The sequence below is a fragment of the Halichoerus grypus genome, chromosome 2 (genome assembly GCF_964656455.1).
Source record: "Halichoerus grypus chromosome 2, mHalGry1.hap1.1, whole genome shotgun sequence".
NCBI lineage: Eukaryota > Metazoa > Chordata > Mammalia > Carnivora > Phocidae > Halichoerus > Halichoerus grypus.
Genome location: NC_135713.1, coordinates 150,428,952 through 150,454,183, shown reverse-complemented (window position 1 = coordinate 150,454,183; position 25,232 = coordinate 150,428,952). Strand labels below are relative to the sequence as shown.

Sequence of the window (25,232 nt, the reverse complement as noted above, 5' to 3'; positions counted from 1 at the left end):
CAGCTCCCCGCCCACCTTGAACCTCTGAGCACATCCATCTGCACCCCTGGGACACACAGAGCTCTGGGTTCTTGACGGGGGATCCTTGTCCCTTGCCACCAAATCCCCCAAATGCAAGTTTGTCCCATCACCCGGCCCCTCCTCCACGGACTCCATCAGGTCCTGGCCCCCACGGCGGCCTTCTTGCCCATCGCCCCCCTGGGTCCTCACACCCTGCTCCTCAGAAAGTGGGTTGTGGACCAGCAGTAGCTGCAGGACCTGGGCCCTGACGGGCAGGCTCTCCGGCCCCAGCCAGGCCTACGGATGTGACCAAGGCCCCAGGACACCTGTGCATCAGGGCCTGAGAAGCCCCGGGTCCCACTCTGGGGCGGGCATCTGGCCTGGGTCCCACTCTGGGGGGGGCACCGTCACTGCCCCTGGTCCCACTCTAGGAGGGGCACCGTCTCTGCCCGGGTCCCACTCTGGGGGGGGAAACCATCTCTGCCCTGGGTCCCACTCTGGGGGGGCATCTGGTCTGGGTCCCACTCTGGGGGTGGACACCGTCTCTGGCCCGGGTCCCACTCTGGAGGAGCACCGTCCCTGCCCGGGTCCCACTCTGGGGGGCACTGTCCCTGGCCCGGGTCCCACTCTGGGGGGGGGCACTGTCCCTGGGCCAGGTCCCACTTTGGGGGGATGCCATCTCTGCCCCAGGTCCCACTCTGGGGGCACTGTCCCTGGCCCAGGTCCCACTCTGGGGGGGGCACTGTCTCTGCCCGGGTCCCACTCTGGGGGGGGCACCATCCCTGGCCCGGGTCCCACTCTGGGGGGGGCACCATCCCTGGCCCGGGTCCCACTCTGGAGGGGGCACCGTCTCTGCCCGGGTCCCACTCTGGGGGGGCACCGTCCCTGGCCCGGGACCCCACTCTGGTGGGCACCGTCTCTGCCCCGGGTCCCACTCTGGGGGGCCACTGTCCCTGCCCGGGTCCCACTCTAGGGGGGACATGGGGTGGCACCGTCCCTGCCCGGGTCCCACTCTGGGGGGCACCGTCTCTGCCCCAGGTCTCACTCTGGGGGACACCGTCTCTGCCAGGGTCCCACTCTGGGGGGGCACCGTCTCTGCCCCAGGTCTCACTCTGGGGGGCACCGTCTCTGCCCCAGGTCCCACTCTGGGGGGCACCGTCTCTGCCCGGGTCCCACTCTGGGGGGGCACCGTCTCTGCCCCAGGTCCCACTCTGGGGGGGCACCGTCTCTGCCCCAGGTCCCACTCTGGGGGGCACCGTCTCTGCCCCAGGTCCCACTCTGGGGGGGCACCGTCTCTGCCCCAGGTCCCACTCTGGGGGGCACCGTCTCTGCCCCAGGTCCCACTCTGGGGGGCACCGTCTCTGCCCGGGTCCCACTCTGGGGGGGCACCGTCTCTGCCCCAGGTCCCACTCTGGGGGGGCACTGTCTCTGCCCCAGGTCCCACTCTGGGGGGCACTGTCTCTGCCCCAGGTCCCACTCTGAGGGGGGCACCGTCTCTGCCCTGGGTCCCACTCTGAGGGGGCACCGTCTCTGCCCCGGGTCTCACTCTGGGGGACACCGTCTCTACCAGGGTCCCACTCTGAGGGGGACACCGTCTCTGCCCTGCACCTGAGGGTTGCTGTCACACCCCACAGTCCGGGGGGTCATCACCTTCCCTTCAATCCCCGTGTTCTCCAACCTGCTCTCAGTCCCCATGACAGCAGCACCTGTCTGGTCACCCATGCCAGAAACCGGGCGCCGTCCGTGGCTCTCCCTGTCCTTCAGCCCACACGTCTGACCCGGTCACTTCGGACTCCAAGCCATCCTGCCTCGCGGTGTCTCTCGGACGCCTCCCCTTCTCCCGACGGGCCTTCCACCTGCAGCCTGGGGACCACTCTCAACCACAGACTCACTGCCAAGACGTCGAGGACACGGGCCGTGAGCCAGGCGTTGGGCTGTGCCCCCCCAAGCCAAGCCGGGGTCCTGCTGTCACCCCCCACCTCTGCTTCTGCTGCTCCTGCCGCCAATGCTCCTCCCACCTCAAGCCTTTCCTGGACAACTCCTTCAAAGTCCCGAAACCCACCCCCATCTTAGCTGTTCCTCGCTGGGGGCCCACGACCCCGTGCTCCCCGCCATGCATCAGGCCTCCGTTTCCCGCTATCCTGCTGGATGGGATGACGTGACATCTGGTCCCACCAGGAGCCTCCCCTGCGCCCACACGGGGCCTGGCTGGGCACGTGCCCACTAGCACCGGCGGAATGAAGGAAGGACAGAGCAGACAGAAGAACCAGCTGCCTGCGCCGCCCCACCCCCTCCCGCGCCCCCCCCCCCCAGCCGCCACCCACCTGGCACTGGGTTTGGTACTTCTTGGCGGGCCGGCCCACAATGAAGATCTGGGAGGGTGGTAGCCCCAGCACGCTGTAGACAGAGATGTCCTTCGTGGAACCGTAGGCCGCACTGATTCTGATGAAGCACTGGAACACAGGGCCGCCGGCTTCACCCCGCGTCAGGAAGCGCCCCTGCAGGAGCCGCCCCTCCCGCCCCGCCCTGCACCCCAGGCCCGCTCCCGGGGGATTCGGAACCTCAGCACCTCTGACCCCACTGGACAGGGGGCTACGGGACCCAGGGCCAGGACTGGAGGCCGGGTGTTCCCGGCCCCCGACCCCCAACCCTGTGCCGCCCGCACCCCCAGACTGTGGTGCTCACACAGCTCGTCGGCCGGCCACCCCTGATGCTCACCCTCTGGCTGCTCACTTTGAGCCCCCACTCTGGTCCCACCATCGCTGGGGATAGCCCACTGACCACCTCGGCCTCCACCTTGGCTTCTTCAATGGCAGCGGCCTCCAGGACTGAACCCAGAACTGCCTCTCTGGGCTCTGAAGGTCTGCCTCCCCACTCTGCCCCTGCTCCTTCCTTCGCAGTCGCTCACAGCTTCACCTCTCAGGGGCCTGGGCCCTTCCTCGTCCCCAGCCCCGCCGGGCCACGCCTCCACTGCTGATGACCTCCAGGCCTCTGATCCTGCTTGACCTGGGCCTGACCCTGTCCACACGAGCCTCAGAGAACATCCCAGGCTCGTCTACCTCAGTGCCTTTGCACAGGCTGTTTCTTTGGCAAACTCACGTGCAGGCTTCAGGACTCAGCTCAGAAGATGCCGCCTCCTAGAAGCCTTCTCTGCCCCCACCCGCCCCCCCGGGCAAAGCCGCCTCAGTCCTCCTGTTTGCCCAGGGGCCTGTGCTAATCTCGGACCAGCAGGTTGTCGGTTCACCTGTCTTTCCTTCTCTGAGTCAGGGACTGGCAGACTTTGCTGTGAAAGCCCAGATAATAAGTAACTGTGGGCTCCGCATGCTCGCACCCACGGTTAACACCACGTAAGCAAATGATGTGGCCGGGTTCCAACGCAACTGTGTTTACGGGCACTGAAATCTGGGTTTGCTATCATCATCACATCATGAACCGTGATCCTCCTTCTGATTTTCCCCCCAACCGCTGAAAACTACAAAAACCATCCTCAGGTCTGGGTCACACACACAAAGGCTGTGGGCTGCACTGAGCCCCTGGGCCCGCTCTCCATCAGCGGAACGCAGAACGCAGACCGGGGGGCCCTGTCCACCGTGTCTAATGCAGGAGGGGGAGGCAGAGTGGCTACCCATCTAAGGAGCTCCCAGGGGACGCTGTGCTGGGGCCTGGGTCCCACGGTGAGGACCGCTCCAGGTCACAGCTCGGGAGGAGAGGACAGCTCGGTGCCCCGAAGCAGGACCCGGACGGAGCACAGTGGCCACTTAGGTGTCCACTGAATGAATAACCAGAGGCAGAGACAGAGTTCAGGCTTCGGGGGCAGGAGATAAAGGAGGACACGTGTGACTCTGGAATCATGGGCGAATCACCGAGCCCCAGTGAGCCGCGTCGCCCTCATGGGTCCCTGTGGACAGCACCCACCTTGCGGAGCTGTGCGGGCTCCCAGTGAGACGCACGGGTGTGCTCTGCACCCAGGCGCGGTTGCAGTTGGAGGGCGGAGGGGAGGAGCGTGCAGCAGGGTCTGGGGGCTGATCTCTCCCCTTCCCGGCTGTGGGGACTCACCTCCTGCACGAGGTTGCGGAGGAAGATGGCCTTCTGCCGCAGCGGGTCATGCACCAGCCCGTCTGAGAAGAAGATCATGCCCTGGGGGAAGTTGTGCTGGGAAAGCCAGGACACCACCCGCTGTTTCTGCATGTCTGGCCGGCCCGTGATGTACAGGATCAGGTAGCCCAGGTCCTGCCAGTGTCTGTGGACGCACAGCACGGGGGGTCCAGCCCCGGGGCCTGCAGCCCCCAGCCCACCCCGCAGCCCTCCTGAGGAGCCCCCGGGGAGAGCCAGGGGGAAGGACTCCAAAGCCACACTGGGGCTGAGCCCCGGGAGTCCCGGACATCTCCCAGATGGCCAGCAGACACCGCATGCCCACCACCAACTGACCCCCACTGCTGCCCCCTCAGCTCCTCCCCTCCTTCCAGCAGGATCTGACCACCCTCCCCCTCAGCTTGCTTCTCTGCCCTGGCTCACAGCTCCCCCACTCCACCCCAGCCCGGGCAGCCCCCCAGGACTGCAGGCCTGTCTATACGGTGGGGGCACGGGCGAACTGCCACATAGGGCTGACCCAGGGCCGACAGCCAGGCCTGGCAGGGCGTGCTCCTGCAGCCTGCGCTGGGGGGCCGCTTCCTCCTTATCCTTGGGGCTGTTTCCACGGCGACATCTGTCAGTCACAGACCTATCCCCTCACTCCATCCTGGCTCCCTGCCGCGTCCTCAGGTCTCCCTCCTCTGCGCACCTGGGGCCCGCCCCTCCACACACACAGCAGCTTTGCTGCCCACCAGCCTTGTACTCTGCAGCTGCCGCCCCCTCCCCTGCACAGCCTCCCTGGCTTCCTCTCTTCCCGTGCCCATGCTGTCTTTCAGGGCCCCCTCCTCCAGGAAGCCTTCCCAGCTTCCCAAGCAGAATCAGCCCCGCGGGAGGGTGCTCTCTGTTGACCTCACCCGGAATCCCGGCTGCAGGCCCGACCTGCTGGGGCTGCTGGGGCACTAACCACCCCCGGCTTGTCAGAGACTGGGGGTTTCCAAAGCTGGAACCTGACCTGAGAGATCCGGGAGGTTTTGCAACAAAGCACGGGCCCAGGGGTCACCCGGGGACTCCGGTGAGCTCTGAGCTGGGGCCCAGTCGCCTGTTTATCAAGAGCAGCTTCTGATGAGTAGCAAGGTTTACAGAGTGCCACCGTGGCCCAGGCACCCAGACGGACAGGCCCGAGCGCTGGACGGGTCCCGGGGGGGGCAGGACCACAGTCTCCCCTTCCCAGCTGTGGGAGGGGGACGCTCACTCACTCATTTGGGAGGGGCTGGAGATGTCATAAGAGAAATGAATGCCCCCCCCCCCCCAGCGGGAGCTGGACCCTGTCCAGGGCCTGCAGGACCAAAGGGCATCTAGCGGTCAGCTGACTCTGGGAGCCCCTAACCCAGGCTGGCCTGCTCTCCCCACAGTGCCCGCAGCTACTGCGTGCAAGCAGGGCCTGGGCTCTGTCCTGCTCTTGGGGTTCTGTTCACTTGGAGTCCTGGGTTACGGTTTCTCGTGCCCGTGACTTGTCTTCCCCACGAGACTGAGCTTCCTCCCTCTAGGAGTTGTGTCTGCCTCAGTTCCCAGCTTGAGCCTGGAAGAGTGGAGGCAGGGAGGGAGGGAGGGAGGGAAGGAAAGAAGGAGGGAGGGGTGGAGGCTGGGAGGGAGGAGGGAGGGAGACAGGGGTGGAGGCAGGGAGGGAGGGGGAGAGAAACAGGGAGGGAGGGAGGGAAAGAAGGAGGGAGGGGTGGAGGCAGGGAGGGAGGAGGGAGGGAGACAGGGGTGGAGGCAGAGAGGGAGGGAGGCAGGGGTGGAGGCAGGGAGGGAGGAAAGTGGCCCCTCTCCTGCTTTCCTACGGCAAAACCTTTCTGTGGGCTGTTTCCAGCCACACCCATGGCCCCATCCGAATCCGGCTGCCGACCCAGTCCCGCCTACTCCCCACACGTGCTCTGCCCTTCCCTGTCGTCACGCTGCATCGTCTCTCTGGCCGATCAAAATCAGCAGTGTATTTTCTTCTTCTTGCTTTTCTACGTTCGCGACTCTGTGCAACGGCGTGGACTGGACACATGCATCCATCCATCCTCCAGAGGCTGTTTCTAACGCCACCTCTCTCAGGAAGCCTGCCCTGCTTTCCCCAATCTCCCACTTAGCCCTGTGCATTAGCTGGTCTCAAAAGGTGGCCCCTAGGGAGCCAGGCATCCCACATTCACACCTTCACGTGGCCCCTTCCCCGTGAGTCAGGGCGGATCCCACCACTACTTACGACCCACAGAACGCAGTGCAAAGGTCACTGCGACCCCCAAGGCTGGGTCATAAGAAGGCCTGCAGCTCCCCCTGGGTGTCCAGACTAGCCACGGAGAGCAGCCACGTGGACAGAGAGCGAGTGAGCCCAGCCGAGGAACAAGAGCTCACGTGAGTACAGAAGCCACATCGAACTGCAGCCTAGGGGGCCTGCAGACGACCCCAGATGGCCAGCTGGCTGCAAGTCATGGGGACACGTGACAACATCAGCAGAGCCCAGCAACCCACAGAACCACGAGAGATGGAATGATAAATTATTATTTTTGGCTGCTAAATTTGGAGGCATTTCTCACAGAGATAATCCGAATACACCGATTGTATCCTGACCGGGATCGGAAGTCGGGAGACCAGGCCTGATTCACTGCAGAGATAAGTGGACGCAGGGAGGGAGCGGGGAGCTGGGGTCCACGAGTGGCAGGGCGCTTCCGGGGGGCCCTGAGTCACTGAGACCAGAACTCCCCGGCTCCCGGCCCAGACAACACGCGGCCGTCTCCCCGGGCTGCAGGCTCCTGCCCCCGAAGGCAGGACACCTCCCTCGCAGGGAGGGAACACTCACCGGACAACGTCCACTGCCCCCGGCCGGACCTTGGGGTCACTTCCCATGATGGACACGCTGGCGGCGAAGGACCCGTCAATGCTGAACACCACGCACTCCATGCCCCGGGGCAGCACCGTGAGGTAACTCATCGCAAAGGTCTGGTCGCCCCTAGAAGGCACCTGCCTGTGGTCAGCCGTGCACCCGGGTCAGGTGTTAGCCCGAGGCCAGAGGTCGGCCTGCAGCTGGGCCAGAGCTCGTGGGGGGCCAGGGCCACAGAGAAGCTGGCTGGGCCCCCCGGTGCCAGGGTGGCGACCCTGTCCATCTCCGTCTCTCCCCGCGGACAGGGACGGGCCCGCGGGAGAGCACAGCCCGCAGGGCCGTGAGAACGTACCCGGCGTCTCACCTGACAACCATCTTCACCGGGTAGACGCCGACCCCCAGGCGCCGGGGCCGCGGCACGCTGTACGTGATCCGGCCGCTACTGTTGGTGATCTCCGTGTCCAGGTGCACCCAGCGGCCCGAGGACGGCTCTGCCATCACCAGGATGTCCACCTGCATGCGGCGGGGGGCGGGGGGCTCCCTGAAGGCTGGGGGGCTGCGGCGCGGCTGAGGGGCCAGGCCAGGGAGCTCTCCGCCCGGCGCCCCTCCCGCCTCTCAGACACGCCGAGGTCACGCCTTCCCCCAGCTCACCTCCGCGACCTGCTCCGGGCTCCCCCCACCCGGCCTGCCCCCCCAGCCTTCACCCCTCCTGCCACGTGCAGCCCGCGAGGGACAGCGCGGACCCCATACCTTCTCCCCGGTCAGGGCCACCATGTCGAGGGGCCCGTACATGAAGCGCCCCACCAGGACCTGGGGGCCGTCTTCGGCCGCGATCACGTCGTTGGCCCGGTGGTTCGCAGTCACGTTCTGAAAGGACAGAAACGGGCTTGGCCGGAGCTTGCTTCTTCCTGACACCATCCTTAGGACGGCCGGAGGGACGTGTCCCTGCCGCATCTTGCCTTCCCGGGTAGACCTGAGCCGCGTTCCCGCGGGATCTGTGAGGAACACAGACCCGTGGACCCCAGCACAGTCTCCAAGGACAGACAAGCAGGCTCTGCTCCTGACCATCCCACACGCCCCGAGGGAGCGGTCGGTCCCCTGACTGTCCTCTTTCCCAGGTCCTGGCTGGACGTGGCCGGGATACCTCTGGGGCTCCCTTCCCGGCCCGGCTCACACCCCATAGCCATTTACTGGGAGAGCGGGATGTACCAGAGCGGAGGGAGCCATGCAAGGACGCCATGTGGGCCCCCCACCAGGCACAGCCGCTCTGGCCCCCATCCCCACACTCCAGAGCATTCTGGACTGGAGTCATTTTGTCTGTAACTGTCCTGATGTCCCCGTCCTTCCAGTTCTGGTTTCCATTCATCCTGCAGTTCAGAGGCCTCTCCGACCACCCACCACCCCCAGCCTTGCTCCCAGACCCGAATCCCTCAAGTCGGTGACCCTCCCCTTACAGGGCTCTCTCCACACCTGCCGGGGAAGCACCGTGGACTCGTGGCACCCACGGATGACGTCTGGATCCTGAGCTGAGCCCGCATGACCTTCCAGTGCACGTCCCACTGCTCCCCGTCCAGCCCGTGGCGCTGCCTCCGGGCCTGGGCTCACCCTGGCGCCCTGACTCCGCGTGACCCGAATACCAGCCCACCCACCACTGCGGCCTGGCCCGGCCTCGCCCAGAAAGCACCCACGGACTCCTCTCAACCCCCATGGTGTCTGCGTGCAATTCAGGCAATTCAGCTGCAGGCCCCTCACGGCACGAGTCCCTGGGCTGGGTGCCGGACACGCGGGGACGAAGCAGTCAGGCATGCTGACCTGGACACAGTTGGGGGGCGACACAGGCCCCCTACAAGAGCACTCGAGGGGGGAGAGTGGACTCGTGCGAATAAACGCACGACAAGATGGGGAGCGCAGAGCCACACCGCCAGGAAACCCGTCGCGCTTGCCGGGGCGGCCGGACTCCTCACCGGTGCCTGCCCCCCGCAGGGTGTAGACTGGCGCAGCGGCCTTGGAGAAGCTTGCCGGCCCCTCCCACAGACAGACTGGAGCTTCCCGGCTGGGTCCGCACCCCATAGAGCGAGAACACGTGTCCACGCAAAAGCCCGTTGCATCGCTCCAGACTGCCGGCCAACGGTAAACGGGTGTGTCCCTGCGAGGCGAGACCGCTCGGCCACCTGCTCGGACATGGGAGGCCCCGCGAGAGAAGCCTGACGCGGAAGACAGCACACTGCGTGACCCGTACACGGAGGGTCCACGGTGCGCGAATCCACAGAGAGCGGTGCTGGGGTGGCAGTGGGTGAGGGGCACGAGCAAGGGGTCTGCTCCTGAGGCCACGACCATGTTCCAGAACCGACTGTAGTGATGTTTGCACACATTGCGACCACGCCGACATCCACTGAGCTGGGCATGTTTACACGTGGTGTAAAACGTGGCTATAGCTCAATACGTAAGTTTACAAAAACAGCTGATTCACGGAGCGCCGATCACCTTCTGTCCTCGGGACTGTTCTTAGGGTCCACGTCAGATGTTCCCACCAGGCCAGGGGCTGTGTCCCTAAGCCCCTATGCTCCCCCCAGCAGAGGACACAGTGGCCACATCCACACTTGATGATGGTTGGCTCAGTAAAACATGCGTTTACGCCTCCCAGACTCCTATTCCTGCTTCCACACCTTGCAGAGGTGACTCTCGTTCACGGAAGCCCTGTGTGGCCTGCCCTGAGCGTCCTTTTCTCCTTCTTCCTCTCCCTCTATCATGGCAAATACCACAGCAGGCCACGCTCAGTGGTGAAGCAGATGGTGGGACCCACGGTTGTGGCCAGGACTCTGACTCACGTCCACATCTGCGGAGGCCGGACCTCCAGCAACTGCAGCTGGTACCCGCCCCCGCAAGCCCCCCCGCAAGCCGACCCCAGTGCCCAGGCCCCCAGAACCCCGTTCCCCCAGCCCCGCCACAGCCTGCTCCCGGTGGCCGCCAGTGAGCACGCACCCGCAGCTTGACCTGGGTCCTCTTACGGAGCCACTTCTCCCGGGGGTTGGCGGGGCTCAGCGCCGCGGGATCCAGGCCCGCGCTCTCCTTGACGGTCACGCTCTCGTAGCGCATCACCTGACGAACAGCGGAGCACGGCTCCAGGTCAGCCCGGCTGCCCTGCTCCCTCCGCCCGGGCTGTTGGGCCCACCAGCCTGTGGCCGGCCAGGCCTCCCCACCTGCCAGCCCGGGACCCTCAGGGGGGCTGGGAGCCCCAGGACCCGACAGCTGGGGCCAGAGCACGGGGCTCTCGGACGCTCAGCTTCTGCCCGCTGCGCCTGAACCTCGCTGCGCCCAATCTGTATCCCTTCTCTGCCCCGCTCCTTCCCTGAGGCCGGCCCCTCCCTCCTGCCCACTGCGGGCACTGCTCCCGCCGCACCCCCACCCACCCCCCTACTTGGTCCCTCCCCACCAGGGCATGCCCTCTAGCACCCAAACACACTGCTCCCGTGCCCGTCCTGAGGATGTCTCCGTGCCTCTCAGAACCGTGGCATCTCTCCGTGGTCCCCCACAGCCACACCCCACGAAACACCCACCCCACCCGTGCAAGGCTCCCGCCCGCCCCACCCCTCCCCTGCACCTGCTCCTGGTAGGCTCGCCCCAGGCCCCCCAGCAGCCACTGTGCACGAGGCCCCCTGACTGCGCCCTGCCCAGCTCAGAGGCTCACTCCCTCTTCTGCTCCGTCCCCGGGGACTGGTCCTCCATCCTCTGGATCTGCGGCTCCCTCCCCGGAGGTTCTCTGCCTACAGTGACTCCCTTAGCATCTGGGGGAGCGTGACTACAGACCTGGTCTTTGCTTCCGCGCAGAGCTCCTAAGACCCTTGCAACTTCCTGAATGCTGAGAGACCTAAAGGTGCCTTTTGTCTGTTAATGAGGTGGCATTTGGACCCCACCTAAGGGGAGGCTGGAGGCCAGGAGAACTCCCAGTCCCCCCACTGACCAATGCGGACGGATGACTGACGGGCTGGAGGTCGAATCAATCACCAAAAGCCAAAGGTTTAATCGATGGTGTCTAAGTAATGAAGCGTCCACGAAAGCCAAAAAGAATAGGGTGAGTGCGCGGGGGTGCTGGTGGATGGGACTCCTGGAGGGGGCATGGCGGCCCTGCCCCTGCCCCACACCTCGCCCTGGGCCTCCCTCCCACCTGCTGTCCCTGAGTTGTGCCCAACAAACTGACGATCCAGTGAGTAAGGGGCTTCTCTGGGGCCTGGGAGCTGCTCTCGCTAACTGACGGAACCCGAGACGGGCTTCTCGGATCGCCCGTGAGGCCCAGGCAACAACCTGCACTTGGGATTAGCTCTGGTGGAGGGTGGCGGCCTGGTGGGCTGAGCCCTCAGCCTGTGGGTAGGTGGGGTCAGAGCCGGGCCGCACTGTCTGGAGGAGGAGAGCTGCCGGGAGTGGGGAACCCCACACATGGGAATCAGGGGGCCGTGCCCATCACTGGCTTACGTGCCATCCACATCGGCCCCAAGCTCCAGACTCCGCTCACCTGCCCTCCCGATCCCCGGCAGGCACCCCACTCTTCCCTGGTCCAGACCCAAGACGGCTTCCCGCACCCCCGCCTGGCCCTGCTCCTCCCCAAACCTAGAAGCCGCCCCCCAGGTGCTTGGGGACAGCAGGACCTGTGGGCCTCCCCTCTGTCGCATCCGGCGGCCCCCTGGCGCCCCGCACCAGCACCCAGCTACCATCCCGAAGTCGGGCTCCCAGGCTGGCCTCACAACGGGCCTCCTGCTTTCTCTCTGGCCCACCAAGCAGCAGACACGGGATTCCCTTCCAGACATACAGTCAGCTGACTGCTCTCCCTCGTCCGAGCCCTGCCGTGGCTTCTCGTGGCACACAGAACAGAATCCATCTCCTGCCCTCGGCCCCCGAGGCTGCACGTGGTCTGTCCTCTCCGGCCCCACCTCCCGGCCTCCTTCCTCCCAGGCCCCCCCAGTCGCTGGCCTCTCTGAGGACCCTGAGGCCCTTGGAGGGACAGGCATTTGTCCCTTGTCTCCAGGATGGAAGATGGGTATGTACTCCCAGGTACTTTCTCTTTCATTTTCTAGAAAGTACCACACTGCTGACCAGAAGCCCATGCTCTTCATGAGACCCACCGTCTGACCTTGAGACCCCCCCACCTGGCTAACGGCTCCAGGGCCTAGGGTGGCCTGCAAGGTCGCCCTCTCCCACGCACAAGGACGGGCCCTCCAGGAAAGGGCGCAGTACCTGTCTCAGGATGAAGGCCACCACGTCCGTGGACTCCCAGTAGCTGGCGTGGAAGAGGTGAGGCAGGGCCACCGTGGGGAAGGCCGTGAGGACATCAGGACAGTACAGGGCGTAATCGATGCGCTTGGCGCCCCACCACTTGGCCGTGACTGTGGGCCCGAGAGAGAGGTGAGGACAGTGTGGCCAGCATGGGCCCGGACCCACAGGGCCGTGTGAGGCCAAAGCACCCAGCTCGCACCGAGCTCCCAGCTTCCCGCGGCCAGCAGCTCCTTCACCTGCTGCCCCCAGGACGGGGGCTGCACACGGGACCCCGGGAGTGGGGGCCGGCCCTGCGGAGACATCCGGTCTAATCCCCGGGATGCAGGGATTCCCAATGGGAGGACAGAACATCGGGGTTAGGGCTCGGGCTGGGGTCGACGTCAGTCTAGGCCACGGCTCGGTCCACAGGGCCCTGTCCGGGCCAGAGGTCAGAGCTCAGTCTGCACTTCCTTTATGGTTCCTGGCCTGCCCTCAGCAGCCACCCCAGGGAAGGTCCCTCTCCCTCCAGCCAGGCAGGGCCCCGAGGACCCTCACTCACTGCGGGAGGCGCCTGCGGGGGCCAGGCTGTCCGAGGACCCCGAGCTCTCGCTATGCGAGCTGTCTTGGCTCATCCTCCGTCCTGGGCGCTGGGCCCGCAGGGCCTGGGGAGACGAGGCGGGGGCGTCCGGAAGCGGTGGGCTGTCCCGCGAGCTGCCCTCCAGGAAGAGGGAGCTGTGGGCGTGTAGAGCATCTGCTGCAGGGGGGACATCACAGTCAGGGCGAGGTCGTGCGTCCCCGAGCTGCCCACACTGTGCCTGCCCTACGCGGGCGGGAGCACGGGCACCCGGAGGTGCCAGCCACCTCCCACCTCCCCCCTCCCACCCTCTGGGGCCCCTGGCGGGCCCGGCTGGATTCCACCTCCTCTACGTCGTGGCCCCTGCGCATCTCTGGGAGACTGCTCCAAAAGCACGGGCTGAGGTCACAGGGTGACCCGTGACCACGTGCTCTCGTTCAGACTCCTCCCTGAGCCACGGAGGACTGAGGCCGAGCCTGCGCGTGGACGGCACTCCAGCCTGGGGGCTAAGGTGCTCTCTGGGGCCAGGGCGTTTTAGGGTGCGCAGGGGGAATGTTCAGAGCCATTTCTGTCTGTGGAAGCTCTTGACAAGTAGGACTTTGGAAATTAAGTTTCTGTTAAAAATTGGGGGGGCGGGGCAGGTTTTTAATCCCGAACGAGCCAGGCACTGCACCCTCCGCCCAATCTGCCCCAAAGCTCTGAACAGGCTCTGGCCAGACTTCCTCAGCGGGGATACGGAGCCGAGGCCCTGGTCTCCTAGCCCTGACCACCCATCGCAGGCCTCCCCTTGTCCATGCCTGGCTCACTCCGCTCGCGCCCCGGAGGCTGGCCCTCCCCCACGCCCCCCTGCCCTTGCTCCCCCTGCAAAGCTCCCCTGGACCCCCATCCTCCAGGTCATCCCCACCTGTCCCAATGCCATGTCCAAGGCCCCGTCTTCCGTGATGCCCACCGGGTGGGGACACTCCGTGCCCTGCCCCTCCAGTCAGCACCCAGCGTGGGCCCCTGGACTTGCAGCCAGGTCTGGCGGCTCGGGCACTGTGCTGGTGCCAGCCCCAGGAAGCCGTCGGGGGCAGAGCCTGGAGCCCCCAGGCGCCTCCCGCGGAGCAGGTGCGCACACGGTGGGATGCTGGGAAGGCAGGTGAGGCGGCTGCTTCCCTGGCTTCGGCTCGGTCGGAGCTCGCAGACCCTGCTCCGCGGGGGCTCGGGCCTCCTTCAGCTACTGCGGGACCCAGCCCCGGGCGCAGCACACCCTCGCACCCCCGCGAGCCTACCCAGGAGCAGGGACTGTCCATCGCCCAGCGGGAACCTCTGGTAGCGGGGCACGCTGACGGGCGGCACCAGGTGGAACTTGGGCTCCAGCAGGGGCTCCAGCCGTGAGGCTGAGGGGTCCGCACAATGGAAGAAGCTGTATACCTGGCCGCAGGCGGGACGCACCTGGAAGCCTGGGGGTGAGAGGTGCTGGGGTGACGGGGTGCTCCCCCGACTGCAGCTTTGAGTCGCCTACCCCCCTGCTCAAGCACCTGCCTCGGCTCCCTGCTACCAACAGGGGCAAGGCCGTTGTGCTGAGCTTGGCACTCAAGACCTTGCCGATCTGCCCCCTCCCCACCCAGGAGCAGCACCGGAGGCCCCAGCACTGCAGCCAAGGTGCTGGCCTGCAGCCCCCCACCCAGGCCACGGTGTCCCCCTGTCTCTGGGCCCCTGCTCACGCAGCCCCTCCCTCCGCTATCTCCCCGAGTCAGGCTCCTGCAAATCCGTCCGGCTTTCACATAGCCGCTGCCTGATCTGCAAGGCAGACACGGTCCGTCACTGTGGCTCGGGGCCCCGTCCCCGAGGCAGCCGGGTTCACGGCCGCCCAGAGCCGGCAGAATGCTTCTCCCACAGACCAGCAGGTGTCTCCACTGGGGCTCCCTGTCCACCGGGCTCAGGGGGCTGGCCGGCCCGGTGTCCAGGGAGCCCTCGGCTTCCTTGGCAATGCCGAGGGCGGCCGTGGGATTCTGCCTCACTCCCCAGCCCGCCTCGGGCAGAGCTCCCCCTTCTCATCCGTGCCATTGTGTCGGTGTCGGTGAGCGCTGGTGCAAAAGCAGTTTGAGGAGCCCCGACATGCAGACCCTCGAGGCGCCCTCAGAGTCACGGCGGAAGCACCGCTGGGCAGATCACTGCACTGCGTGGTTTAGAGCAGTGGGGGCAGCCGTCCAAGGTGAGGGCACTGTGTGTGCCCGGGCACACCAGGGGGCAGTACGGCCGACCGGCTGCAGCAGGCCTGTCTGCCTGGGCGCCGGGGATGGGCGGCCACAGGAGGGTAGACTCGGCTTCTCTGAACAGGGGCGTGAGATCCACCAGTGCCGGCGTACCTTTGCCCCATCAGGGGAAACCGCCCCCCCGTCCCCCCTGCCGTCTCCCCCAGCCCCTCCCTGAGCCAGAGGGCCTGACGCCCCGCTCCAGACACACAAGGCCTCTCAAGCCCCAGCCCAAGCCACCCACCGTCCAGCCCGGGCAGCACCGTCCTCCGCATGGCCAGGACCAGGCCCAGGGGCGAGCCGAAGAGGAAGAAGTCGGACACGTCAAAGTCCAAGCGACCCAGGCTGACCTCGGGCGGCTGGGACCCCCCGGCCGCAGGGGGCTCGGCCTCGTCCTTCAGCACGCTGGAGTGGATGCTGCCCCAGGGAGAAAGGGCCAGGAAGGCTGTTAGGGAAGCGCGCAGGCTGAGCGGGGAGAGCCCAGCCCTCCGTCCCCGCGGCAGCCTCCGAGCCCACACCCAGCCCCGCGCTGGCCACCAAGGCCTGACGTTCAGCGAGGGCAGCGGTCGGCCGGCCCACATTTCCTCTGAAGGGCCAGATGGTAAGCGTTTCAGCCTTCGGGGGCCATGGGGCCCCCGCCCCGTCTAGTCGGCAAGCAGCCAGAGGAGACTCTTGGACAGACACGCTCGGCCGCCATCCAATAAAGCTGTATTTTCCCAGCGGGGCTGAGAACCTAGGAGCACCCAAGCACCCCGCACAGGGGCAGGCCTGCCCCATGGTGCCGGCTCTGCGGGGGCCGCCCTGCGAGGTCCTGCATGGGCTCCAGAGAGGCCCGGCCGCACACACCCCCGCCCGCCGGTGACGTCAGGCCCGCCGGGATTGGGCCTTTCACCGCAGCCCGCAGACGCAGCCGCACAGGAAGGGGGGCCGGGTTCCAGCCAGTTCCAGGAGCCGCTGCTCAGAGCCCAGGCTGACGTTCAGCCAGGGACCCAGAGCGGCTGCCCAGGATGGGCTGCAGAACCGGGGGCTCCCCGACCTTCCCGTTGGCCTTGATGCACAGCTCAGAGTTTAAGACCACCCGGGGGATCCCCGGATCGATGAGGCGATTAACTGAACGCACATTCAGCCAGAATCCTCAGGGTGGACGTGAAAGGGGATTTTAGAAATAACAATGAGCGAGGGTCCGGGAGGGTCTGGGAGCTGGATGTGAAGGCTCGCGTTGCGAGGATGGTGCTGGTGTTGGGCGGTCCGCAGGGCGGTCCCTAAACACACAGGCCAGCTTCCTCACTGCCCGAGAGACAGCCATCCGTCCCTACCACAGAGGGAAGCTGGCCGTGCTGAGCCAGCTACCGAGGGCCTCCAACCTCTTCTCATTCTCCAAATCTGGGGCCTTCTTAAAGGATTTCTCAAGGATGAACCAGGAATGTTGCAATGTCAGCTTGCAACCCGCCTTGAAAAGTGGCTGTCAGAGCAGCTTTAATAGTCCGAGATCTGACTACGCAGAGCCTCTGATCTAGCGGATTCCCCTCCAGGAGCGCACCTGAGTGAAACAGCCCTCAACACACACAGACCCGTTTATGCGCAAAGATGTTCACCAGAGCGCCACCTGTAATTTCAAAGCACGGGAAAAGCCACGCAGCCAAGTCCTGGGAGGAAGTGAGGTGGCCATTCACTCAATAAAATATTCCCTGTAGAGAATATTCACCAACTACTTATTACGTAGGGAAAAAATCAGAAAAGATCACAATATGAGTAAAGTAAAACTATACGGGAAGCACGTAAACGGTATATACAGAAAGGAAATAGTCGGAAATGCTCAGAGCAGGTCTGTTTTGCAGAGCTTGTGATGACCTTGCGTACTTGTCAGTGGGGTAAGAAAGGAGAAGGGACAGAGGGCAGGGGCAGCCCCTCCTGGGTGGGCTAACACCGGCCCGTGTCCAGAATGAACCTGCAGGTGACTCACTGAACTCCGGGCAGGAGGCACCACCCTGGGGCCTGGGAGCCGGGACGCTGGCCCCAGGGCTTTGGCAGCTGCCCGTGCCACCCCAGGAAACTTCCCGGCCTATGGGGGCCTCTGCTGCCCCATCTGGGAAATAATAAGAACACACACCCGGAGTGGCTCCCAAAACACACCCACATCTGCTCTTGGACCACATTCTCAAAGCCATCGGCGAAGCAGGCCGGCAGCATGGGCCCTGTGGCAGAAAGAAGGCGCTGCGCGGCCTAGGGAGGGGGACGGGCTGTCCTGGGCCTCTGCCAGTCAGGGTGGAGCAAGGACAGGGTGCAAGGCCCACGCAGAGTGGCCAGGGTCCCAGCACTTCGTGCTCACCCACGGGGCCCCTGGAAGGGCCCGGCAGCCATGATCGGTCTCAGGCCTCCCAGGGGACTCTGAGCCGGGGCCCCCTCTGCCGCGGACACCGTGCTAGAAGGAGCGCTTACCTCGACAGGAAGGCATGATGCTGGGTGATGGCCTCACAGTCATAGGTGGACGAGTCGCTCTGTTTCCGCGGCAATGGCCTCTGGGGCTCCTCATCCTCGGGCACACTGGACACATCGATGCTGCTTTTGCTGAGACGCTTGCTGCTGGCCAGACCGCATGCCTCGTCTGCCACAACGGGGCTGTCCTTTGGGGCCACGCAGAGGACAGGAGGGCACTGCGGCCACCGGAGACTCCGGGGCCCCACCTCCTCCCCAGGGTACGCGCGAACCCCTCTCTCCTGAGGTGTGAGGGTGGCATTCTTCCGAGGAGCCCCACGGCAGCGACGGTGGGATTTCAGGCACGGGCGACCCCCTGGACTCTGGACAGCCATCCAGGACCTAGCCCTCAGTGAGTCCCACTCTTGGGGGACCGTGAAGCAATGCTGCATAAGCTAGCTACCGCGGACAAGTGGGAAGGCTGACGTCCCCTCCCCCAGGAGAGGCCCCTGCTGCCCTGGGGCTGGGGGGCTCCCAGGGACAGACCCCTGTCCCATCCCCACTGTCTGGCCCGCACCTGCGTGCTGCTGACGCTCCCCTTCCGGCTGTTGCTGCCCGGGCTGTCACCCGAGGGCCCCACACTGTAGCAGATGGCATCAAAGGCCAGGAGGCCCCCCACACAGTCCCCGATGAGACACACCTGGAGAAGACACAGCTGGGACTGAAGGCCTGCCCACCGCCGACCCCGCGCCCCCATATCCAGCCAGAGCACCAGGTGCCTGTCCACGGGAGGGTAAGGAACCTGTCCCGGTGAGACACGGAGAGAGCCCCAGTGGGGGACAGGTGCTCATTCTGTGGTCATGGTCGACCTGACGACAGTACTCAAGCTAGGGCCAGGGGTCAGACTCGGCCTGAGGATGGACAGCACTCAGGCTAGGGTCAGGGGTCAGACTTGGCCTGCGGATGGACAGCACTCAAGCTAGGGTCAGAGGTCAGACTCAGGCCAGGGTCAGCCTGAGGACGGATAGCACTCAGGCTAGGGTCAGGGGCCAGACTTGGCCTGAGGATGGACAGCACTCAGGCTAGGGTCAGAGGTCAGACTCGGGCCACGGTCGGCCTGAGGATGGACAGCACTCAGGCTAGGGTCAGGGGTCAGACTCGGGCCAGGGTCGGCCTGAGGATGGACAGCACTCAGGCTAGGGTCAGAGGTCAGACTCGGCCTGAGGATGGACAGCACTCAGGCTAGGGTCAGGGGTCAGGCTCGGGCCAGGGTCGGCCTGAGAATGGACAGCACTCAGGCTAGGGTCAGAGGTCAGACTCAGGCCAGGGTCGGCCTGAGGACGGATAGCACTCAGGCTAGGGTCAGGGGTCAGACTCGGCCTGAGGATGGACAGCACTCAGGCTAGGGTCAGAGGTCAGACTCGGGCCACGGTCGGCCTGAGGATGGACAGCACTCAGGCTAGGGTCAGGGGTCAGACTCGGGCCAGGGTCGGCCTGAGGATGGACAGCACTCAGGCTAGGGTCAGGGGTCAGACTTGGCCTGAGAATGGACAGCACTCAAGCTAGGGTCAGAGGTCAGACTCAGGCCAGGGTCAGCCTGAGGACGGATAGCACTCAGGCTAGGGTCAGGGGTCAGACTCGGCCTGAGGATGGACAGCACTCAGGCTAGGGTCAGAGGTCAGACTCGGGCCACGGTCGGCCTGAGGATGGACAGCACTCAGGCTAGGGTCAGGAGTCAGACTCGGGCCAGGGTCGGCCTGAGGACGGACAGCACTCAGGCTAGGGTCAGGGGTCAGACTTGGCCTGAGAATGGACAGCACTCAAGCTAGGGTCAGAGGTCAGACTCAGGCCAGGGTCAGCCTGAGGACGGATAGCACTCAGGCTAGGGTCAGGGGTCAGACTCGGCCTGAGGATGGACAGCACTCAGGCTAGGGTCAGAGGTCAGACTCGGGCCACGGTCGGCCTGAGGATGGACAGCACTCAGGCTAGGGTCAGAGGTCAGACTCGGCCTGAGGATGGACAGCACTCAGGCTAGGGTCAGGGGTCAGGCTCGGGCCAGGGTCGGCCTGAGAATGGACAGCACTCAGGCTAGGGTCAGAGGTCAGACTCGGGCCAGGGTCAGCCTGAGGACGGATAGCACTCAGGCTAGGGTCAGGGGTCAGACTCGGGCCAGGGTCAGCCTGAGGACAGACAGCACTCAGGCTAGGGTCAGAGGTCAGACTCGGCCTGAGGATGGACAGCACTCAGGCTAGGGTCAGGGGTCAGACTCGGGCCAGGGTCGGCCTGAAAACAGCACTCAGGCTAGGGTCAGGGGTCAGGTAGGCCTGAGGACAGAGAGCAGGCAGGCCAGGGTCAGGCTAGGTCAGGGCAGGTTGGGGAGGCCGTCCTACCTGCCCACTGAAGCCGATCCCATCAGGGGACTTGAGGAACTCCGCGTAGACCTGGTTGGCCCGCTCGATGACGGTAGCCACCGCGTCCTGGTAGCGCGGGGAGGAGATGGCCAGCAGGGGCAGGGCGGCCAGAGGGACGTGGTCCTGGCTGTTGCCGAGGCAGCCCTCATCGTGGCTGTAGGGGTTCAGGCTGCAGACAGGGTCAAGGGAAGCCCAGCCGGGCTCAGGAGCGGCAGGCAGAGGGCGGCGCAGGCACAAGCTGGCCACGGTTAGGCCCCTGCTCGGGGCTCCAGAGGACGAGCTGGGTAGGAGCCAGAGTAAACACGGTGCAGGCGGGGGGCTTGGGGGGCACTGTGCTGGCTTCCTGTGCATCTGTGCCCGCACGAGCCTGGGATGCGGGCCTGGGGTCCCCTGGGGTAGCGACCCTCCCCTTCCCTCTTCTGCTGGGCCCCAAGCGACACCCCGATCACGGAGGAAGCCACCTGGTGCGGATCAGGGTGGGGACATATCATCAGAGCAGACTTCCTGGAGGACACGGAGTTTGGACTAGGTCTCAAGGAAGGCTTTAGGGATGCTAGAAAGGAGGAGAGAGAGCCCTCCAGGCATGGGGTCCCATGTCAGCCACCACTTGCAGATGGGTACACAGCTGCACGCATGACCTTGTGTCCGTCCTTCTCGGGAGAGGGTCAGAGCCTTCGTGGGCTTTGTGGAAAGGACCACGAGAGCCTGCCCTACAGCATCTTCATGGCCAGGGCACAGTCCAGCCCCCTCATTTCCCTGCTTCCTCACCAGCAAGTCTCTCCCTCTGTGGGTGGCTCAGACCCCTCTGGGGTCAGCTCCCAGCACCCGCCCCAGCCCACACCCCCACCTGGCCTGCCTCTGTCCCCTGGCCGGGAGGGACCAGCCCCCTGCCCACGGCCCAAGCTCAGGCTGACGAGGGCCCAGTGCCGATCCTGCTGGGGACCTGACAGAGACCAGGACAGGCGATGGGGCTCAGGGTTTTCTGAGCAGGTGGCAGAGCCCTCATCGTGCGCAAGCTGGCCTAACAGCCCTTCCTCATCTCCAAAGAACACAAATTAGAGGAAACAGGCCTCAATTGCAGCCGGAGAGATTTTAATTAGCTGAGCAAGAACTCCCTCCCGGCAGTGACTGGTGTGATGGATGGCCGGTGAGGAGCTGCCTGGGGGAGAGAGGCCGGTCCCCCGCCCTCCCCTCGAGTGGCTGGGCTATCCATCTTGCCAGTGATCAGGCCGGGGCTGGCTGACCCAGTTCTGGAGGTCAGACATCCTTTGGGCGAGGGCCCGGGGTCCTGAGATCGAGAGCACGGTAACTCCTGACAGCCAGAGCGGGGAAGAGCCCACTTTCCAAGTCCCGTCGCAGGGCAGGTGCCCAGGACGCAGATTCCAGGGCTCCTGCCCTCCCGCCCGGGGACCCCAGGGTGAGCCCTGGAGTCCCGCATTTAACAAGAATCACGTCGGGCTGGGGAACTATGACTCATCCCGTCCTTCCTTCCAGCTTGGACGGAGACCTGCCCTGCGCGTCCCGTGACCACAGATGGTCAGAGGGGAGGCTGCTCTGGGTCCTGGAGGCAGCAGAGACCCTCCTGTCTCTCAGAGGGAAGAGTGAGCCCCACACGCCCTGCTCTCTCCCCCAGGGCCCAGGGGCAGGCTTGGGTGAAGAACCCCGGCCCAGTGAGCGCGCTGCCCCATCCCCTCCACCGGATGCCCACGAGAGCGCCGTCCCCCGGTGAGGACGAAGTGAGTCACAGCTCACCCCTCACTGCACCTGCTGCACCAGCATGCGGGACCCTCACAAAACCTCCAGCAGGTACTTAGGACATGATTATCCCCATTTTACAGATGAGGAAACCGGCACAGGGCAGTCTCCCAGGTCCCCCGCGGTGCCCTGCGCCACTTGCATCAGAACACACATGCCCACTGGGCTCAAGAGCGAGGCTGCCGGGTTCGACTCCCGGCTCCAGTCGCTGGGTACCCCTGGGGGGATTTGCATTAGCCTCTCGGGGCCTCGGCATCCTCCTCTGGGCCAGGAGACCAGGGCCTCGTGAGCACCGGGAGCAGGTCTGCACCACCGAGGGGGCCGGCGCCACCCGGCCCGGCAGAGAAGGACACGCCGCATGGCTGTTCACTGCTCTGGACTCTGACCACTCCCAGCACCGTGCTCAGGTCGGGCAGGGGCTGACGTCCCAGGGAGGTGCCCCAGGCAGGGAGCCCCGCCACGTCATCCCCACCAACCCCGGCCCGTCCAAAAGGGCAGGAAGGACTTAGAGACTCACTTAGAGACGAGTGAGAAGGCGTCCGAGCAGACAGCCGGGCAGGGCACGAACTTGATGAGGATGTGGCCCAGGGCCGCCGGGAAGTGGGCACGTGTGACCTTCTCCAGCACAGAGCTGAAGGTGTGGATGTCGGCCGCCTTGCAGGACGGGTCCCCCACGCCCGTGTCCAGGATGTTCCCCCCATGCAGCACCAGCAGGAGGACGTGCGTCTTGCAGGAGCGCTGTGGGCAGCCTTCCTAGAAGGACATCAGCCGGGATAGAGACAGGCAGAGACCCACCACCGCACGCGCAGCTGGCCTGTCTCCATTCCCGACGTGGCGGGACCTCCTGTGCGTTCAGAGGGAGGCGCACAGGCAGCCGGGTGACCAAGCCCCCCGTTGTCGGGGCAGGAAAGCTCCTAAGAGGCCCTTCTTGTTCACATGGGAGCCAGCAGCCCGGAGAAGGACAAGCACCTGCCCAGAGTCCCACAGCAAGTCCAAGGATGAGGAAGTCAAATGTCTGCCAGAAACGCTGACCAGAGGGGCGCCCAGACACCCCCAGAAGCCCAGCCCACCTCGTTGTCTTCGTGGATCTCGATGCTTCCCTGGGCTGGGAACCTCTGTCTTCTCAAGGAGACCCGATACAGTTCTCCTGCGGGGAACAGAGGACTCAGCACCCGTGGGCCTCCCTCAGGCCGGGGTCGCAGGCGCTCCCTGGGGTCCGGCTGGGGGGACAGCGTCCAGCCCCCGGCTCCAGATCAGCGGCACCAGAAACCTTCATCCCCCCAGGGAAGGGAGGCCAGCAGGGCAGGCCCTCGCACGCGCAGTCCCTGGGGCCGGGGAGGCTGTCCCAGAAAGCACCGTCCTGCTTTTCTTCACACGTGACAACAGCAACGGCAGAAACGCCCTCTGCTGACTTCGGCTTCCAGCTGTGGACGCAAATGTGGGCTGAGCGCCCTCTGAAACCCGGAGGCCCGTTTCAGGTCTTTTCTAAAACATCTGCCTGAAGCCATCAGAGCAAGGCAGGCGCACCCCACAGGCACGGTGGGTCTGGGCCCACGCTCCTCACCACTGGGAGCTCTGGGTGAGGCCGCCCCCAGGGGAAGGCTGTCCCCGCCTCCCTCAGCTGCCACTCCGCCTCTGGGGCCTCCAGCCTAGGCCCTGGGACCCGCAAGCAGCAGCCGCAGACCGTCTCTGGCCCGCTGCCTGTTTTTGTAAATAAAGTTTTATTGGAACACAGCTGGAGCAGGTGGCTGCTCACACAGGGGCCTCAGCGGCAGACTTTCCTAGTTGCCACAGCGTCTTCAGAGCCTGCAGAGCTGGAGTATTTGCCCTCCAGCCCTTACAGAGAAGTCTGTGCGATCGATACCCAAGTTCCCGGAGTCTGGGGTGGAGAGAGGCCCCCTCGCCGCCCGCCCGGTGCCACCCGCCACGCTGACCTTGCTTCCTTCCTCTCCCTGCTCCCCATGGGAAGGACAGCATTTTCTCCGTGAGGCTGCACCACACAACTAGACTATGACCCACTCGTGTGCCTTCAGTGACGGGGAACTCACTCACCTCCTAGAGCAGCCAGTTCCGTGCTGGGACAGTCCTTTGTTTCCTTGCACACCCCGCCCCCCCCCCCAGAGCCTGCCGCACCTGCCAGGAGTCACGTGGGGATGGGGAGGCTCCTTCCGGGGCCTCTGCGGGCAAGCCTGCAGCGGGGAGGGTGGGGGCCCAGCCGAGGGTCTGAGTCCGATCCCCCAGCCGCCCCTGGCCCCACGGCGTTTGGTAACAAGAAATTTTTCTTGGAGGGCAAGTGCACTTCTGAACTCTTCGTTCCTTACAGACACGGTCCTGGTCTAAGGGCAACTGCTTTACGAGCAGGGGGCTGCCACCCACAGTGGCGCGGGATGGTTTCCTCTGATGGAGGTTTGGCCTGGAGGTGGAGCAGGGAAGCCTCGGGGTGAGGGAGGCCTGGCTCGGCCCACACTCCCTCCAGCTCCTTCTGGCCGCTCAGCTCTTCTCCATAACATCCTGTGGACCCTGGGCCCCGACCTCAGGACAGGCTCCCAATAGAGCACACGGGGAGCTGGCCTGGTTTTTGCCGAGCACTTACTGTGTCCCAGACGCCATCCCCTACTCCCCAACCGCCCCCAAGCTTTGGACCTCTGGGTATTAGTCCCATTTTCGGATGAGACATCCGAGCCTCACACCTCCTGGGTCACGTGCCCCAGGCCCCACCACGAATAAGGTTGAGCAAGCCTGCACACAAGCCCCACACCCAACAGAGGACGACGCCCGACGATGGTCCGTCCTCCCCGGGGTGGGGGCGGGGGGGGTGACACCACCATCCCCATCCGCAGGAGAGGGGACGCTCAGGCCGCCCGGCACGGGCCTCTCCCCCATAGCAAAGCAGCCATGCTCCATGGTGCGTGTGGCCTTGTGTGCGGCTCCGGGGCCCGTGCGGACCAGGAGACCACGACTTCCGAGGCTGGGGCGGACCTGCTTTGGAGCCAGAGTGCCCGAGTCCAAGTCTTGCTCTGAGCGGCTGTGTGAGGGGGCTCGGTTTTCTCATCTGGGACATGGGGATGGCGGCCTCCCAGGGCAGGGGCCGAGCATGAATGAGCTCAGACGTACCCAGTGCTCAGAGCAGGGCCGGCCACACACCAAGTCTCTGTCCACGTCAGTCGTGCATGCGGAGGACGAGCCGGGCCAGAGGCTGGCGGGGACACAGCTGCCTCCGCACACACAGCCCTGCCCCCAAGTCCCGCCCGAGCCTGGCGGCGACTGCGCACGTCCAGGCTGCAGTTGCTACTGATTACCATCGTGAGCCTATAAACAAGCCGCAGGGAAGACGTGAGGGTCCCGCCGTCTCCCGGGCACCATGCCCTCCGCAAGCTGGGGCTGCATCCTGCGCCTTGGGCCCCCGCCACGCTCCGGGCAGCGAACCGATGCTGCATCCTGGCCACCTGGCTCGGCGGGGACGGGCCTGGCAGGGCCCTCAGCACCCCCGCGCCTTCCTCGGCCAATGGGAAGAGCCTGGCTTCATTTCAGTGTGCAGAGCCAGAGAGGTTTGGCAGGAGGGGAGGCCTCGCCCGCAGACCTAGATCCTGCCCCCCGAGGGCGGGCTAACAGGATTGGAGGCGCCCCCCCGGGGACCCCCACCTCTGCAGACACGTAGA

At 65.4% G+C, this 25,232-nt stretch overlaps 1 protein-coding gene across 4 annotated transcripts in view; it reads right to left on the bottom strand.

Moving 5' to 3' along the window:
* PITPNM3 (PITPNM family member 3) overlaps nt 1–25,232 on the bottom strand; it is a 72,131-nt gene that overhangs the window by 4,148 nt on the left and 42,751 nt on the right. For all 4 annotated transcript variants that reach the window (XM_036078364.2, XM_036078368.2, XM_036078363.2 and 1 more), the window contains 15 exons: nt 22,644–22,720; nt 22,091–22,326; nt 19,798–19,987; nt 17,985–18,107; nt 17,432–17,616; nt 15,237–15,409; nt 14,027–14,197; nt 12,741–12,935; nt 12,164–12,312; nt 9,917–10,033; nt 7,685–7,801; nt 7,299–7,447; nt 6,914–7,063; nt 4,057–4,240; nt 2,325–2,453 (listed from right to left, as the gene is read on the bottom strand). In XM_036078364.2, coding sequence (XP_035934257.1) covers nt 2,325–2,453; nt 4,057–4,240; nt 6,914–7,063; nt 7,299–7,447; nt 7,685–7,801; nt 9,917–10,033; nt 12,164–12,312; nt 12,741–12,935; nt 14,027–14,197; nt 15,237–15,409; nt 17,432–17,616; nt 17,985–18,107; nt 19,798–19,987; nt 22,091–22,326; nt 22,644–22,720 — 2,345 coding nt within the window. The remainder of the gene's footprint in view (nt 1–2,324; nt 2,454–4,056; nt 4,241–6,913; nt 7,064–7,298; nt 7,448–7,684; nt 7,802–9,916; nt 10,034–12,163; nt 12,313–12,740; nt 12,936–14,026; nt 14,198–15,236; nt 15,410–17,431; nt 17,617–17,984; nt 18,108–19,797; nt 19,988–22,090; nt 22,327–22,643; nt 22,721–25,232) is intronic.